The sequence below is a fragment of the Mesoplodon mirus genome, assembly GCF_964341445.2.
Source record: "Mesoplodon mirus genome assembly, chromosome: 11".
Taxonomy (NCBI): Eukaryota; Metazoa; Chordata; class Mammalia; order Artiodactyla; family Ziphiidae; genus Mesoplodon; species Mesoplodon mirus.
The window spans coordinates 36,361,860-36,379,922 of record NC_138987.1 but is presented as its reverse complement, the minus strand read 5'-3'; the positions used below and the strand labels follow the sequence as shown (position 1 = coordinate 36,379,922).

Below are 18,063 nucleotides of genomic sequence, written 5' to 3'. Positions count from 1 at the left end.
CTAAGACACTCTTGTTTCCCTCCTTGACAACGCTGGTGGGGGGGTGCGCTCGCTGAGGCCCTGGCTCCGGCCCCCGCGGGAGCAGGTGAGGCCTGGGGGAGCGGTGGGCAGCCGGGCGGGGAGGGCCGGCCCGAAGTGGGGCCGGGAGGCATTGCGGGGCGGGCGGGGCCTCGCCCACCGCGGAGGCCCCACCTCAGCCTCCTGCCTGTTGGTCCCCAGTTCCAGGTCCTCCCAACCCCCATTTCCCTCCACCACCACTTCGGGGACCTGCGAGCTCTGTCGAGACAGTTTCGCCGTCGCGACCCTGCAGGCCGCTCCTCCCTACCCTCCCGAGGTCCTCTCCAGCTTCACGATCCCTCATCCTCCCTAACCCAACTCCTCCTCGCGCCTTGATCCCCTGTCTTTCGCAGGGTAACCCCCTCCTCCCGCGGGTGGGCCGGTGGTCGCCATCGCCTCCACCCAGACCGCTTCACTTGGGCAGTTGACGACGTGCTGGGACTCGAGGCTGGTCATTTCCCTTTTTGGCCTCAGTTTCCCTATTTGTAAACGGGAAGTTAGGTTGAATGATCTCTAAGGTCTCTTTGACGCTGACGTTCTAGGATGTGATTCTTTGACCCAACTGTAGGCTTCCCTGACCATGTGGTCCTTTTGGGAAGTTTCGGGTGTAGTGAAAAGGACTTGGCAAACCTAATTTGGATTCCCAATTACAGGACCCTAGCAAGTTACCTAATCTCTCTGGAGTCCAGTCTGAGTATATATAGAATTAGGATACTGCAGCACATCTCCTTTGGGGATTCTGAGGATAATACGAACTTCCTTCCTCTGTCTCTTATTTCCGCACATTTTCCCCGTCTGAGAAGTGTCACCAGCTCCCTTATGGTCAGCTGTCATTTCTCCGTTTCTCCTACAAATCCACATCTCTAGCTCTGATCTTTCTCCTGGGCTTCCATGGTTAGGGAGACTTTGGGAGTGGGGGTTGGAGTAGAGATTGATATATTGATGTGATGCTTGGGCTTGATGGCTTCCCTCCTGCCCCTGATAATCCATGATTCCATGATTCCCTGCTCCTGATGAGACACCTCCATTTGTGTATCTCACCAACAGCTTAAACTCAGGAGTTCAAAAGTCAGACCAGCCCACATCTTTATCTATCCATCTGTTCTACCTGACTTCCCCTGTCTGTCTCAGTGGCATCACCATCCTCCTGGGGCATCCTCTGTCACTCTGCCACGCCCATCCCACTTAGGCAGTGTCGGGTCTTTGATTGTGCCTCTGCAAGGGTCTCACATTCTCTCTATGCCTAAAGCCACCGTCCTGGTTCAAGTTTTTAATGCCTGTCACCCTGGCCATGGCTGTAGCTTCCTAACTGGTGTTCCTACCTCCAGTCTCCCCTCCCGTTAACCCAGCCCACCAGGATAATTGCCCCAAAACATGACCATGTCACCAGCCCCCAAGACACTTCCAAAGGGCTTCTCTTTCTCCACTAAAAATATCCATACTTCTTAAGCCTGGGTCTTAGGGCCCTGCTATATATCCACAACCTGACCCCAGTCTTTTTTCCCAGCCTACTTTCTCTTTTCTCCCTTGCCAAGTTCTGTCCTCAAGCCAAATTGGACTGTTGGACTTTCCCAGAAAACGCTTCGAGCTTTCTGCTTTGACATCACTGTGTTTGTTCATCTCTCTGCCTGGAAGGTCTTGCTCACCTTGCCCACCCATCAGGATTCCCGCTCACCTTTTAAGGTCTGACTCAAATGCTGCCCCTACCACCAAGCTTTTCTTGCTGTCCTCTGCCCCCTCCAGAATTCTCCTATTTCCTCTACCTTTGCACCCGGCTTGTGGCACTTACTGCTTTCTGCCATGAACCATAGTTAATTCCTTGTGTATGTGTGTTGGTCTGTCATATTGGATTGTATGCTCCTTGAAAGCAGAGACTGTCTCTTGTTTATAGCAGAGTAGTTGAAAAAGCTTAATCCTGAAGTCATATATAGCTGATTGAATCCTAGCTCCTCTGTTTATTAGCCGGGTGGAAAGTCACTTTGCTTTTCTCAGCCTGAGTGTTCATCAGAGAAGCAGGGATAATAGTGCCCATCTGACAGAGTTCTTAGGGGGAGTAAATGAACACCCATCCTGTTGTCTTGCTCAAGGTCAGTGCTTGACTAATGTTATTGAATGGATTTGATAAGTCCTCTCCCTTCCCAGGGGGCAAATGAAATATAATTTAATTACAGTTTAGATATTTGTTGGGCTTCTGCCATGTGTCAGACATTGGACTTGTCAGAGAACAGAGCAAGTCCTTCAGCCCCAGGTGATTGTCTGGACTCACGATGCACTGCTGAGTCGTGACTGGTTGTGAGATGTCACCAATAGTTAGCAATTGTGACTGATTTTTTTTAAAAAGTAAATCAGGGCAAACTCCAACTCATTTCTGTGATAACGTCATTCTTAGTCCCTTACGTTCAAGCAAATCTGTTCTCTTGAGTGGGAAAGGAGGAGGTAGGTGGGAAAGTGGGGGGTGGGAGACTGTGTAATCCGCTGTCTGTAGTAAGCATCTGTTCTCCTGTGGAGCTGATGTCTGTGATAGTTATGGCTTTTTGTTGTACTTTGTATCCTGACAAAAATGTTTGGATTTGGGTATGTCCATGAGGGTGTACCACATGAGTCAGTGTTGTTTATTGCATCATCTTATACATAAAGAAAATGTCTTGGTCTCTACCTCCTCATCTTTCTCTCTCCCTCTCTCCCTCTTTCTTTCCTTCCCTCCCCCTGGTTTAAGACACATCAGAAGTTTTCACTGGACCTCAGTGAAATGAGAAAAAATAAGGGTGATGTGAAAAAAAAAAAGCCTTTGTGTGCATGAAAGGTAACTTTTCTTGAGCAGGACTGTTCTTTATCCTGCGATCGTCTCTTTCTTACTCTTAAAACTTTCTTTTATAGTAGATGATGCATTTTTTTAAATAAATAAATAAATTTATTTATTTATTTATTTTTGGCTACGTTGGATCTTTGTTGCTGCACAGACTTTCTCTAGTTGCGGCAAGCGGGGGCTACTCTTTCTGGCGGTGCACGGGCTTCTCACTGTGGTGGCTTCTCTTGTTGCGGAGCACAGGTTCTAGGCGCACGGACTTCAGTAGTTGTGGCAGGCAGGCTTAGTTGCTCCGCGGCATGTGGGACCTTCCCGGACCAGGGATCGAACCCGTGTTCCCTGCATTGGCAGGCAGATTCTTAACCAGTGCACCACCAGGGGAGTCCCAGATGCATTTTTTTTTAATTATTTATTTATTTATTTATTTATTTACATCTTTATTGGAGTATAATTGCTTTACAATGGTGTGTTAGTTTCTGCTTTATAACAAAGTGAATCAGTTATACATATACATACGTTCCCATATCTCTTCCCTTTTGCGTCTCCCTCCCAGATGCATTTTAAACTGATTGTGAAATCCAGATCTTCCGTGTTGTTTCCTGACTTCACCACTGACATCTTAGACGAATGCTCTCAAGTCCTTAAGTTCCTTTCTCCTCACCTTACGAGCTTTGCCCTTTGTTTGCCAGAAGTCAGAGGGCGGACGTGTCAGGGAAAGGCAGGAGGATAACCAAGGTGCCGAGTGTGTGTGTAGCCCCGTTACGGCTGGAAGTAGGAGGCCTGCCTGGACAGGGGGCTGGACCAGTGGCTGCCGAGGCTTGACATTATTTGTGTTACTGTCTTGTTTCCTACTTGCTTGTGACAGGAAAGCAAGCACAGAAGGTAGCGTCAGAAGAATAGACATGGGCTCCGATCCTGGCTCTGTCATTGCTGGCTGTGTGCCCACAGGCCAGCCCCCAAACCTCTCTGAGCCCCAGTGTCTTGTCTGAGAACTGGAAGCGGGTGCCGCCCCCACAGGTTGTTATGGGATGAAATGAGGCAGTCAGTGTGAAAGCGCAGTGTCACCACACCACAGCCCCCGGCCCAACTGTGTTTACCAAATTTCCTTGTGACTCCTTCCTGCTTCAGTACTAACAGCACTGGGAGGGGGGAACTCGGTGAGTGTTGGTTTGTTTGGCCTAGCATTTAGCTGTTTAGTTGGCTGGAATATGAAGAAGGGCATTGCACTTCCCCTTCCTTCCACACCAGTAGCAAGAGCTGACATTTACTGTGAGGCAGAGTCTATTCTTAGGCCCAGTTTCCAGATGAGAAAACCAAGGCCTAGAGATGTAAACGCTTATCCGAGACAGACCGAGGTGTGAAGTCAGACCTGCCTGTGGAGCACGATGCCGTGCTCCAAGCGTGTCTCCCACCTCTCGGATGCCGGAAGGTGGTAAGGGGTGGCGAGCCGTGGTCCACGAGCCAAGCGTGTTCCAGGCGCTGAGTGGCTTGGGGTGGGGGGTCGGGGTGCTGGCTGACACTTTTGGCCTTATTTCCCAGAATTCATTCACTTTTCCTTCCTCCTTCCCACATCCCCTAACCCTCTTAAGGATTCTTCCCAAACACTTCAAAAGCAAAATAATAAATAGGGACTGAAGTCATTGCCACAGAAGAACAAGGGGCACAGGCTTTGACAAGAGGATGAGATGGAGAGCCCCGCCTCTGCCTCCTGTTTCCTAGGAGAAGCCTCGCATCAGACATGGGCGAGGCTGTGTAAAGCTTCAGAGGGGCCCTTGGGTAAGGAGGAGAATAAAGGGCAGAGAGGGAGCAAGGCTGCCTCTGGCTCTGTGTGCCAGGACAGGCCCCAGGACGGTCAAGCTCTGGTACCCAGGAGATTCAAGTGCCCTGGCCAGAGGCACACTTACATTATTAAAGGGCTCTCTTTTAGACCCAACGCAACTTCTTCCTGGCCTGATCCTGCCAGGCACACACTCATTTGCATGGAAGATTTATAAGGTTATTAAAACCTCTAGTTCTGCTATTTTCGGTAGCATTCTATCAGCAGGGTTTTAAAATCGTGGCTGAATGACTGTAGCTGTACTGTAATGATACAGCATCATAAAAAATTCTCCTACCTCTCTGGGTTTGGAAACACATCATCTATAACTGTTCCTTTTCATTCTGTGAGTCTCATTCCTTTTGGATTCCCCAGGAGTACGTGCAGTGGGTAGGAAAAGTATTTGCAATCGTGATACTGAATAAATGTGGTGGAATTATATTGACAGAGTGCTGGCTGATAACATGGTGGCTGTAAGAGCAGTGTGACGATGAGCGCGGAGAGCTCTGCAATTTCAAAACGCTCATGTGGGGCTTCCCTAGTGGCGCAGTGGCTGAGGCTCCACCTGCCGATGCAGGGGACGCGGGTTCGTGCCCCGGTCCGGGAAGATCCCACATGCCACAGAGCGGCTGGGCCCGTGAGCCATGGCCGCTGATCCTGCGCGTCCGGAGCCTGTGCTCCGCAACGGGAGAGGCCGCGACAGTGAGAGGCCCGCTTACTGCAAAAACAAAAACAAAAACAAAAAAAAAACGCTCACGTGCATCTACTTGGTGCTCTCGGCAGCTCTCTGAGAATGAGAAGGTGGGATTATCCCATTTCGCTGAGGAAACCAAGACTCAGGAGGTTAAATTACTTGCCCAAGGCTGCAAAGCAAGGAAGAGGGCAGAATTGATTTCAGTTATAGAGCTAGTATTCCAGCCTTAATATTCCGCCTCGTGATCCTGTCCTTTCTCTTCTCTACAAGGTGATGTCCCCCCTAAAAAAAACTGTCCCAGTGGCTTTTCCACTTTGTTCCTGAAGAATGGGCTTTGGTAATACTTCTGAAGTCTCGTTTCATCAGGATTCCATGTGTTGAAGCAGAGTCCAAGCAGCGGTCACAGACCCTGACCTCCCCGAGGGCACACGTATGCACAATTGCCTCCCAGCTCCCCTCCACACTAGCGCTTTTTAGCCCAGAGGATAAATTGGATTGAGTTGAAATATTCAGGTGGAAGGGGCCTAAGCAGCTGCTTCAGCACTGTAAGTTGTTCCCACTTGAAAACCTCAGGAGGCAATGGAAGCTTAAAGCCCTTATTCTTTTATCATCAGTGTGGCCCCGCACCTTCTGTCACCCCTTGGTGATGTGGAAGAGGAGGCAATAAAGTGGCCTTTACCGAAGACAGCTAGGGGGACAGGGCGCAATGGGACCCTGACATTAACGAGAAAGGACAAAATGATTCACTGGCTTTTGTGAAATAAGAAACTTCAGCAGAGAGTACAATGAGATTGTACTTGGTAATTTGCAGGCTTATATAGAGAGACAAACAGAAACTGCTAATATCTGAGTGGTACAAATGCCCAGAACGATGAGGTAAGAGGGGCTGTCTGTCGGCTGGGAAACCAGAACCTACCTATGCTGTGGGGCGTGGGGTCGGTGCCAGGCTTCCAGCCTCGCTCGAGGGGGCCGACCACATGGAGTGGCGCTGAGGACTTCTGCAGCATCAGAGAGTGGGATAAGATTGAGAGCACAGCCCAGAAAAAGTGCACGGAAAGCTCAAGACTTGGCCAAACAAGGGTCAAGTTCGCATTGGAACAGTAGACACCGAAAGGGAAGATCAAACGTTCCTCTCACTGCTGGGCTCACAGGAGCCGTGCTAGGGGTCACGCCCTAGAGGTCAGGCGTGCGGGCGCCCACTATGTGTCGTTGCCGTGCGGAGGCCTTGTGAAGAGGGGTTGGGGTGACCGTGCCCAGATCAAACCCCAGCTTTGCCCCTTAGTAGCTGAGTGACCCTCCATTCATGCAGGCCCTAACTCATGGGGTCGTTGGTGGCATGGGGCTGCGTAAGCACACGTGGAGCACTTAGAACAGTGTCTGGCCCACAGGAAAGCCAAGAGATGTCACCCGTCATTACCTGCCCATTAGTTACTGCGCTAGGCATCTTCAGGGTTCGGTGGCCGTGCACTGAAAGCAGATCTATTTGGAAATGTGAGAAGTGCTGGAATAACATTATTTGGCTGTATTTGGTCCAATAAGGATGGTTACAAAGGACTTAACGACATGGCAGTTTGTATTTATTTGTATTAGTAGTACTTCTGAGATTAAAAGTTCTTTGAATTATAGGATAAAGAGAAATACCAGAATTTCCAACACTGCTTCCAGTCCTTTAGGATCCAGGCCCACCTCTTTAGAAAAAGCCCCATCTGTTTTTCCACAACTAGATTTGGAAAGAAAAACAAAAATCTATACATGTGTATTAGGCTTTATAACTTTTCAGTCATATCCTTGTGTGATTCCCCCAGGAGCCAGGGGGAGGGAAGGACAATTTACTGAATGCCTACCATGTGCCTGGCGTACATTGTCTCATTTGATTCTCATAACAGCCCCATGAGATAGATTGGACTACCTTTGTGTTACTGATGAAGAATCTGAGGTCCAAGGCCACGCAGCTAGTGAGCAGTAGGACCAGTACTAATGCCTAAGCCTCCCAGCTCCTGGGCCAGCCAGACAGGTGGCCTGAGGGAGTGGATGAGAAGAGCTGGGCTGCCAGGCGTTCTAGGGAGGGCACAGAGCATTGCTGGTCCCCTTCCTCCCACAGAGCAGGGACCTGCGGAAGGAAGCACGTGTTTGCCCATAAACCCAGGACTGTTGAATGTGACCTGACATCTCACTTCCTAACCACGTCTGCTGGGGAGCAAGGACCGTGTACATAGTGGGCATGCAGAGAAGCTACATTCCTTAATTGCGAGCTCAAGGCTCCACCCTCAGCCTGGCCCGCAGTCAGTATTTGTCTTGATAATGACAGTGTGGGCTTGCAGCATCGTACCAACGTGTTCTTAACTGGGTCCCAGCATCTCGTGTTGACTCATCCTCCCGTCTGCAGACTTGCTGGCCATTTGGAAAAGGATGCAGAGGAGTTGAGATGGGGAGGTGTCAGATTGTTACTGAGACATTTCTAATTTGCGATGTATGGTTTTTAAGCCAACTCATTTCTCCTGGTTTTTCCTGTTTCCTACAGCACCCCTTGGAAAAAGACATTTTCTGCTCCCACCAAGCTGGCTGGGCCTGCTTCCTGAATCTCCTGGGTGTGTCTTAATTACCAGTCCCAGCACCTCCTGAAAGCCCCACTCTCTCCTCCTGGTCACAGAGGAAGGATCATGGGAGAAACAGAAGGGAAGAAAGATGAGGCTGATTATAAACGACTGCAGACCTTTCCTCTGGTCAGGGTAAGCCCTGGAGGAGGGAGGCAGGTAGCCAGCAGGCCCCACAGAGCCTTAGAGAGAGGCAGGGGGAGCTTGTCCCCTGCAGAATAGCAGTGGGAGGAAGTTAAGAAGGGCTCTGTTGGCCAGATCTAGAGACCGAGGGGTCAGCAGTGATTCATCCTTTCATTCATTCATTCACTCGACAATTATTCATTTAGGCCACCTACTATATATCAGGCACTGTTCTAGGCACTGTGGATGTAGGAGTGAACAAGACAAAGGCCTGGCCCACATGAAAGAAAGGTTTAAAGAACATGATTTCAGGTAATGAGTGCTATGAAGAAGAATAAAGCAGGTATAAGGGGCTGGAGAATAGAGGATGGCTTCTAGAAAGGTTCCTCTGATCAGACACCTGAATACAATTAGGGAGTAAGCCTTGTGAAAGTCGGGGGGGAGAACTTTCCCCAAGCAGGGCAGGCAGCAGGCACAGAAAGCCTGAGTAAGCTCAGCCTTTGGGAGGAGCAGAAAGAAGGCCAGTGTGGCTGGAACAGGGCGCTGAGCGGGTGGCAGGACACGAGTGCCAGTGTGACAGCAGGGCCAGGCCTCAGAGACCTGGGGGCCGTGGTGAGAAATGTGGATTCTATCCTGAGTTCAGAGGGGAACAGTAAAGAGCTCTAAGCAGAGTGGGAGTGCTGGGATCCGTTTTACAGTTAGCATTTCTAAAAGATCACTCTAGCTGTTGGAAGGAGAATGGATTTTAGGGACCCAGGGTGGAAGTGGGGAGACCAGTCAGGATGCTATTGCAGAGGCCCAGAGAGATGTGGGTGGCCGGGTCCAGGTCACAGAATAGAGGTGGCAAGACATGGTAGGATTCTGGGCAGATCTTGAAGCTAGAGCAATAGAATTCACTGGCGCATTGCATGCTGGGGACAAGGGAAAGCAGGCCAAGGGTGACTGCTAGGGTTTATTTTGTCCTGAGCCTGGGAGGGAAAACTGTGTCGATTACCAAGAGAGGGAAGATGGAGGAATAGGTTTGTGGGAAAAATCAAGAGTTATCTTTCAGACATCTGAGGTTGTCAAGTAGGCAGTTGGACACAGGAATCCGGAGCCCAAAAAAGAAGTTAAAGCTAAGGATGAACATGTGGGAACCCTCCCTGCATAGAAGATGTGTAAATCCACGGAGCAGGGTGGAGTCCCTAGAGAGCAGATAGCTGGAGAAGAGGCGAGGGTGGAGACAAAGCCCAGAGGAGGAGAGACATCCAGCAAAGTGGCCCAAGAAGGAGCACCCAGAGGGGCAGGAAGAAAAGCAGGAGCCCTCAGAGGGGCCACACCATCTCTTCAGGCTCTGGGCGAGTCAGCTGTGCTCTGAGGCTACTGGTAAACCGTGCCCGTGGCCGGCAGGCTCCTGCCTGGGCCAGCCTTCATCCCGTGTCTGTCGCTGTAACACGTTGGTTGCACAGGGACCCGGGGCGTAAGAGCCCGCGAGGCTTAGCTTGATTCCGTCAGGAGATGGGTCATCTCTCTGGGCTCTGCCCGGGGCTGTGCCGGGGCAGCTCCCGGGTGTCCGTGCCTTACGCTTGGGACAGAGGCCAGCCCAGAAGGCAGGTCACAGGCTGAGGCGCTCTCTGTTTGTCCCCTGCCTTGTCTCCAGCACTCGGACATGCCAGAGGAGATGCGAGTGGAGACCATGGAGCTGTGTGTCACGGCCTGTGAGAAATTCAACAACAACAACGAGGTATTGCCATCAGTGCAGGCGGCCCCTCATGTCTTTGGTGACCCCTGTGGCCCCAGACCCCACAGCCAGCTCCAGAGGGTCCTGCTGGGACCAGGCTAGAGCCTTCCTTGGAAGCGTTCGTACCATGGGGAAGGCCGATGAGGGGAGAGACTGGTGCTGTCTCCGGTACCGATCCGATGCTCACGCCCAGCCCTAGAGGGAGAAGAGCCAGAGGGCTTTCCGTGACGCCCCTGCCCATGTTCCCAGTCTCAGGGGGGCTGCTGAATAGGGTACCTTTCCCCTTGGCTCCATCCCAGTGGAGAACAGAGGCCCGCCTAGGCATTCCTTCATGTATCCATTCATCCATGCAAGAAAGATGTTAAACACATCCCTTTGCCAGGCACCGTTCTAGGTGCTGGCGATAACGACAGGTCAGCATCGGCGCAGGGATGTCATTCATCAATCTGGTCGTGAGCAAGAAAGAAGTCAGTGTCATGGCAGCTCAGGTGAGGCCGGCCCTGGCTAGTGAGAACCCAGGCTTTGGGCCAGGGAGGCCCAAGTGCACGTCCCTTCTCCAGCCCCTCCTAGCTCTTGAACCTTGCACAGGCCATTTCTTATCACCCAGTGGCCTAGTCTATGGCCAGGGGTGAGGGCTCTGCCAGTGCCCGGCAGGTGCCTGAGCACGGGGCTCGCCCCGCAAAGGCCGGGCCTCCGCCCCACCTGCAGACCTCTTCTCGAAAGAGTGAGCACAGGAAGGAGGGAGCTGCTGCCGCAGCCGAGGGAGCCAGGCCAGCTTCTGTCCCAGAGCTCAGCAGACCCATTGGGGAACAGCCTTTCTGTTCCCTGAGGGTCAGCCTGACACCTTGTGGTGACGATGGTAGTCCATGCGGTCTGCGGCGTGCTCTCCCGGGGCTTGTTCACTGAGTGCTGAGAACAGCCCTGTGGCCCTGGCACTGGACCCGGGCACTAAGGGCAGAGCCAGAGCTGCAGCCCGGGGCCCTGTGTCAGGCCCGAGGCCCGCTCTACCGCCTCGCCAGTGTCTTCTGACTGATGAGGTGGTGTCTGGTTCCCTGTCCCTGTGTAACGACAGCCCCTGGCAGGAGGGTCCCCGCACGGAAGCCCTGTCCGAAGGTTCTGTAAGCAGAACAGCAATATCAGGCCACAGGCCTTTCCCTTGCCAAGACTTCTGCGTTCCGGAGTGGCGCTGACTCACGCCCACCCTCTCCCCGAAACCTCCCTCCCTGATGAGCGTCCTCTTGGTTCCAGAGCGCCGCCAAGATGATCAAAGAGACCATGGACAAGAAGTTCGGCTCCTCCTGGCACGTGGTGATCGGCGAAGGCTTCGGCTTTGAGATCACACATGAGGTGAAGAACCTCCTCTACCTGTACTTCGGGGGGACCCTGGCTGTGTGTGTCTGGAAGTGCTCCTGACGCTGTCCCCCACCCCTGCCCCTGTCCCCCCCAGGCCTTCTCCTGCTGTTCCCCTGGGGTGGGGAGCAGCCCCAGGCAGGTCCTGACTTTCCAGAGGAAAGCCGGGCTCTTTTCTGTTGTCCTGTTTCCTGAGCCACGCCCAGTGTGTGAATTTGCTGACATCTCTGTCCCCAGGCTCGCAGCCATCTCACGCTGAGTCCCAGGGTGTGAGGGGGAGGCACGGGAGGGGTGGGGAGATGTGACAGGGTAGAAGGAGCGGGGGAGGTGGAATTTCTCTCACAGGGACGTGCCAGCCCCACCTCTCCGGGTGGCTGCTCAGCCCTCACAGCCCGGGAGCCCCTCGCTCCCACCCGCAGCACTGCAGGCAGGTGTCCGCTGTCCTCGTCTTTACGGGCCATATGCAGATGACCTCGAGAGGGAGTCTGTCCTCGGGGGTCACTGGCGCTTCTCTCCTTGTCCTCCGGAGAAGTGGTGACCCCCACCCCACCCCAGAAGCCCCTTTCCCAGCCTGACCCCCGGCTGAACAAGCCACTGCGTCTCGTCGGGCTGACAACTCCACAGCCCCGGGCTTTGACGTAAGGACCAAGCAGCCTGTCCCCCTCCGTCCCCTCCCCGCTCCCCAGCCGCCAGGCTGCGTGAACCTGTTACCTTGCCTCACCCATGCAGTTGGTAACCAGTGGCTGAGGGTGTGGGAACTGTGACCGCGCAGTTTCTCAAAGTGTCACTGACCTCCGGTGAGACGCCTGGGCCAGGAGTGCCCTCGCCGTGAGGCCTGTTTCAGCAGGGAAACCTGGCCTGCCACTTACTTCTCATCAGGGACCGCATGCTGATTTGTACTTCTTATCTCTGCTGGGTTTTCTATATTCTTTTTGAGTGTGGGGAGAAGGGTTTTAGTAGAAGGGTGAATCCTATTTTACACAGCGGTCTTATTTATATGAATGTCTTGGTTTTTACAATTAAAATAACCAAAAACTGACCTTGATCTACAGTCTCTTGAGGTTGGGGGGAAGGCAGGCTCAGTATCCTCAGGCTGTGCTGGGTCCCAGGAACCCAGAGAAGCTTCTGGCCGGACCGCAAGGCTGCCGGAAACCCTGTGCCCAGGCACAACCCCACGCGCCCGGGCCCTGCCCCCTCCCCGTTCCGTCACGGGTGCGGACTGAGCGCAGTTGGATGGGGCCCTGTGGACACTGACTGAGACACCCTTGGTGGCCAGACTGAGCCACTATAAAGATGTTTTCGGTCTCACATAATGTAGTTCAGTTCAAAGATGTTTATTCAGCAGCATTGAGAGCCAGGCCCCGGGAGTGGGGACACAAAGACGGAGAAGCCACAGACCCTGCCCTCAGTGAGCTCACAGTCTATCGCAGAAGAACACTTGAACCCAGTTGTTTCAACTGGCTGTGAAAAGTGATGTAATAAAAGAGAGGACAGGACGTGGTGGGGTGGAAGGAGGGCTCCATGCCCAGCCCAGAGAGTGATGGGGAGCCTCCGAGGGGGGTGAGCCCTGAAAGCCAATTCTTGAAGGGAGAGTGGGATTTTCCCCAGGGAGGAGATGCTCCAGGCCAAGGGACGGTGGGGATAAACGCACAGAGGCGGAAGTGGCTTGAGGATGAGGGGCTGCACTGCAGGCCCGAGAAGCCCCTTCAGCTCAGGGGCTGGCTCTGGAATCTGAGTCTTACACCCCAAAATGCAGGGTCTGGGCAGAGCTGGGACAGCCTGTCCTCCTCCCCAGCCCACTGTCCCTGCGCTCACGGGGCCTCCTAGGACATTCAGGCCTGGCAGTCCTGGCCCCTGGCCCAGTCACAGCCTCCTGAGGCTGAGGGTCCAGTTGTAACAGGATCCATCAGCAGCTTTGCTGGACAGCATCCTGTCAGTCAGCTAAGCTCTGCTCAAAGACCCGAGCGGCTGAGCAGGGAGAGGAGTGCCGTCGGTCCACCTGAGAACCTCACACGTGCTCGCTGAGTTGCTGCTGCGCGTGGTGAGGTCCTGAGCTCAGTGCAATGGGGCAGAAAAGAAGGAGAAGTCAGGGTCACTGCCCCAAGGCTGACCATCTGGATCTAACTGTGGAGCGGGTCCTGGCCCTCTGGGATTTGGGGGTGCAGGGGGCAGCTCCTTGACCTCAGACCTGCGCTGGCCCGAGCCCTGTGCCACGCCGGGTGCTGCCGGGAGATTGGCGAGGCGTGCAGATGGGAGTACAAGGAGAGGGGGTGCAGAGGCCCGGAATAGCTATGGTTTAGTAACTGCCAGCTTTGCGGCTGTTCTCTCCTTTAATCTGCCACACGTGGGTGCCAAAAAGTAAGACAGGCTCAGCCTGCATCCCAGGCGGTGGGGTGGCAGTGGGGAGTGTGGGCTCTGAGGTCCACAGACCCGGCTCAGGCCCAGCCCTGCTATTCCTAACCTCTCTGTGCCTCAGTTGCTTTGTCTATAAAATGGGGATAAAAGGAACCAGCTCCTGAGGTTGCTGGGAGTCTCAGGCCTGCACCTGGAGCAGGTGGTACCCCTGCGGGGCACACTCTGCGTGCTTGGGCATGCTGCTCTCTTCCCAGCTGGAGATGGGGTGCTGACACCCAGCTGCCCCCAGGACGGGGTGGAAATTCAGCAAGATTTTACAAGCCGGCACTGTACTGAGTGCCGGTGTGGAGAGGGCGGTGTGCCCGCTGTCAAGATTGGGCCAGGTGACCCGGGGCTGTCGCAGCTGTGTTTCCCAGACACTTCTTCTCTTGACCTCAGTGGCTTTCCTTCCCTCTGCTCCCTGAGACCCGTGCCAGCCGTGGTCACCCTGACCTTCCTCACAGGCCCCTCCCTGCTCGTGGCCAGTGATTCAACAAGCATTTGCTGACAGGGGCTGCAACAGGAGAGGGTCATGACAATGCGGAACGCATCAGAACACACTGGCCTTGGCAGTGAGGGGCTGGCAGTCCATTGAGGGAGGCAGACCCAGAAGCAGAAAAGCAGGATGCATTTAAGTAATCTGCTAGTGGGGAGGGAGGGTGGGGTTCAGGGGAATGTGGGGTTCGGGGAAGGGAGCAGCTCTCACTGCCCAGGGAACTGGGGGAGGTGTCACAGAGGAGGTGGCGTTGAACTAGGCCGTGGCATTTCCAGGGGAGGGATGAGACGGGGGAACGCCTGGGGAAGGCACCCTCGGGTGAGGGGGCAGTGGCATGTGCAGAACTACGGGGGCCTGAGGAAGCTGGTGAGATGGATGTGGAGGGCAGTGGAGGACTTGGGGGTGCAGCTCCCAAGAGGGCAGAGGGAGGAGGAATGGGCTGAAGGTGAGGGGTTTCTTCTTTTTTTTTTTTTTTTGCGGTGCGCGGGCCTCTCGCTGTTGTGGCCTCTCCCATTGCGGAGCACAGGCTCCGGACGCGCAGGCTCAGCCACTCCGCGGCATGTGGGATCTTCCCAGACTGGGGCCCGAACCCATATCCCCTGCATTGGCAGGCGGACTCTCAACCACTGCACCACCTGGGAAGCCCGGTGAGGGGTTTCTGGGGTTGAGGACGAGGAAGCTTCCAGCTGTTGAGCTTCCCCCACTTGGCAGGCACTGGGCTCCCTCCCTTATGACCACGATGTCCTATATCCTCAACAGACCTCCGAGGTGGTGATCACTGTCCCCATTTACAAATGAAAACACTGAGGCTGGGTGGGTGAGGTATCTTGCCCAGGTCCAGTTAGGAAGCGACTTCAGCCGGGACCTAGACCCCGGCCTGCCGGCCTCAGCGGCCCTGCTCGTCAGGGCACAAGCTGTGTTCATAGGCCTGCTGTTTACCTCCCACCCAGTGGAGAGCTGGGGTCCCCATGGCCAGTCCGCGCCTCCGTCCGTCGGGCTCCCAGCAGCTTCCTTCCGCCGGCAGCAGGCCTCCACCTCCCCTCTGCTCGGCCTGCCGCAGCCCCTGGCATTCACTTAATGGTGGCAGCCACCACCAGCCCCAGCCCCTCCGGAGCCGTCTGTGTGTGGGCAGCGGTGACTCGCCCACCGACACCTCAGTCCCCTCTGCTGGGCCCAGACAGAGTCGGCGTAGGGGAGATCGCAGCCTTCTCTGGACACGTCTGGAGGCCGGGTCACAGGCCCCGGCCCTCTGCCTGGGAGAGCAGTGCCCGCCGGCCAGGGAGAATGAAACGCCGGTCACCCCACTGGGGCCCGCACAGACGCCAGAACCGCAGGCCTCACCAGCAGGGGAGGGTGGGGAGTGGGAGGGGGCCAGGGGCACCGAGGCAGTCAGTGGGAGGAGATGAAGAGCAAGGACTTGGTAATGGGGCCCGTGGCATCCAAGGCGGCACGCACGCTGCCAAGGGGACGGGCCGCCTCTGAAGCTCGCGGTGGGCCTGTGGAGAAATCTTCTGGTGGATATTTAATGTTGTCTTGGAAGTGATGCAGAGACGCTCCAGGATCCCGCTTAGCCTACTTCCTGCTCCTCTGGAGAACAGAGCCTATGGGCAGGCAGGGGGTGTCCCCTTGGCTTGTGGGCTCCCCGGCCAGTGTCTCCCCCTCCCCGCGGCACGACTGACAGAGCTGTGAAGCAAGGCTTACCTCCTTGGGAACAGGGAACAGAAACATCGGAGGGTGTCCTTCAGACCCCTCCCCCAAGTCTGGGGGGGGAATTGTTCAATTTTAGCCATAAGCCACCACCCTGTTCTATTTTCCTTTTGTTCTCCTCATCTCATATTTAAAGCAACCACCTCCCACTGCCAGCTGCTGTCTTCAATCCTTAGAAAGATGGGGCGGGGAGGGGGTGGGGTGGGGTAGAAAGGGAGCAAGCTTAGGAGGCAGAAGACCTGAATTAGTATTCATAATATTGCCAAACTATTGGGTGCCCCAAGTGTTCCAGGCCCTGCACTAAGCATTTTCCAAACTCTATCTCATTTAAGTCGTACATCCCCCCATGAAGAGATACGCTCAGTATCCCCCGTTTACAGATGAGGTATCCCAGAGAGGTCAAGCTCCGGGTCACACAGCCAGGATTCACCGTAGGCCTACAGGACACCAGAGCCCAGCTCTTAAACCTCTCCGGGAATCTGCCCGCCAGCTGGGCCAGCCACTCTGCTTCTCAGATCTCAGTTTTCTCACCTGCAGAATAGGGTTCCCAGCTTCTGCCCTGCCTCCTTCCCAGGGTTACTGTAGGGCACCAAGGAGATGGTGGCCATGGAGGTGGAATTGCTTTAAGGTTAGAAGTGCCGATTGGGGATTGGGGTCAGGACCAGTCTGGGGAGCCATCTGCTGCCCTCGGGCCCCCACTTCCACTGGGAGACTTGGGAGTCTGGAAGGTTGGGCTCAGTAGGGCAGGTAGGTAATTGCCTCCAAGGCCCTGTCGGCACCGGTGCCCTGCAGGGTCAGAGCATGAGAGGCAGGGTGACCACACACACACACACATCCAGTGGCCAAGGATCCCAAACAGCCGGGACCAGACCTTCCGCCTTGAGCCGGGAAAGACAGTCCCAATAGCAGGCTGTGTCTGTCCTTCCAGCCTCAAAATGGCCCATTGAAGTGAGCCGGGTAAATTCCCTGAGGATCCCCTGCCCTAACAGTAGGGAAATGGCTTCATAGAGAACTTGGGATGTGCCAGAAATGGGGGCTGGCCTGGGGCAGAGGTTTCTCCTCCACATACCAATAGCCTCAGAGATGTGGTAAGAGTGGTGCCAGCTCCTCTAGGACTCTTCCCCCCTTGTGGTCCCTGGACACTCCATCTAGAGGGTCCCTTTGTGTCCCCACTGTGCCTCATCTTCTGTCCTGGTATCTACACTTGCTACATTTTATTGACTTGATGGTGGAGACTATGGCTTATCTCTCTATCACAGGGCCTGATATGTATCAAAGATGCATTGTGGGGCTTCCCTGGTGGTGCAGTGGTTGAGAGTCCGCCTGCCGATGCAGGGGACATGGGTTCGTGCCCCGGTCCGGGAAGATCCCACATGCCGCGGAGCAGCTGGGCCCATAAGCCATGTCCACTGAGCCTGCGCGTCCGGAGCCTGTGTTCCGCCACGGGAGAGGCCACGACAGTGAGAGGCCCGCGTACCGCAAAAAAGAAAAAAAAAAAAGATGCATTGTGACTAGTGAGCAAGAGAATAAAGATGGTTGGAGGGAGGGATGGATGGATGGATGGGTGATAAATGAGAGGAAAAGTCTTCTCCGGGAAGCTCAGAGCAACAGGGCACACGAGGCAGGCACATCAGTGACAGCTGGGTCAGGGGCGTCCCTTGATTTCTGATGCCCTCGGCCAAATTTCCTGGCCCCTCACAGGAGGCCTCAGGTTTATTTGGGACTCAGAAAGTCACTCCCCTTTGATCTGGTTCGTAAGAAAAGATGAAGACTCAGAAGCAGCACGAGTGGGTTCCCAAGGCTGGAAGAGCTTGCTAAGGAGCAGAGAGAAGAGCATCCGGGTTGTGGTCAGACCTGAGATCCAACTCCAGCTCCACCACTTGCTGGCTGTGTAGCCTTGAGTGAGTCCCTTTTCCTGAGCCCCATTCTCTTCATGGGTAAAGAGGGATGAAGTCCTTGTCCTCGTATCCCAGAGGTCACTGGGAGGATCAGGCACAGGAGCAGCAGTTGAAAGGGGGTCAGGGGTGAGCCGCTGCTATTACAGCCTCTGCCAGAGCGTCGTCATTGGCAGGTGAGCCTTCAACGCGGACCCTGCACCCCGGGTTGGCCTGTGACGACCGCCTTTTGCCTGCTCTCCTGGTGCTCTTCCCGGCCATCACTCAGCAATGATTCAATGAGCTCCGGAGGTGCCAGGCCCTGTGCAGAGGAAATAGGCACCCACTGTGGTCCCTTGCCGTTGGGGACACAGTCTAGGGCAGACGAGCTCTAAAGAGGCTTCCTGGAGAATGCTGTGCAGCCCGAGCAGA

The 18,063-nt window shown here is 54.7% G+C and overlaps 1 protein-coding gene across 1 annotated transcript; it reads left to right on the top strand.

Annotated features, from left to right (window-relative positions):
* DNAL4 (dynein axonemal light chain 4) lies at positions 1–12,199 on the top strand. The gene is made up of 4 exons (XM_082635855.1): positions 1–85; positions 7,895–8,102; positions 9,730–9,813; positions 11,059–12,199. Exons 2-4 carry the CDS (start codon positions 8,034–8,036, stop codon positions 11,221–11,223), a joined length of 318 nt encoding a protein of 105 aa, XP_082491981.1. The 5' UTR covers positions 1–85; positions 7,895–8,033; the 3' UTR covers positions 11,224–12,199.
* The last annotated feature ends 5,864 nt before the right edge of the window (positions 12,200–18,063 follow it).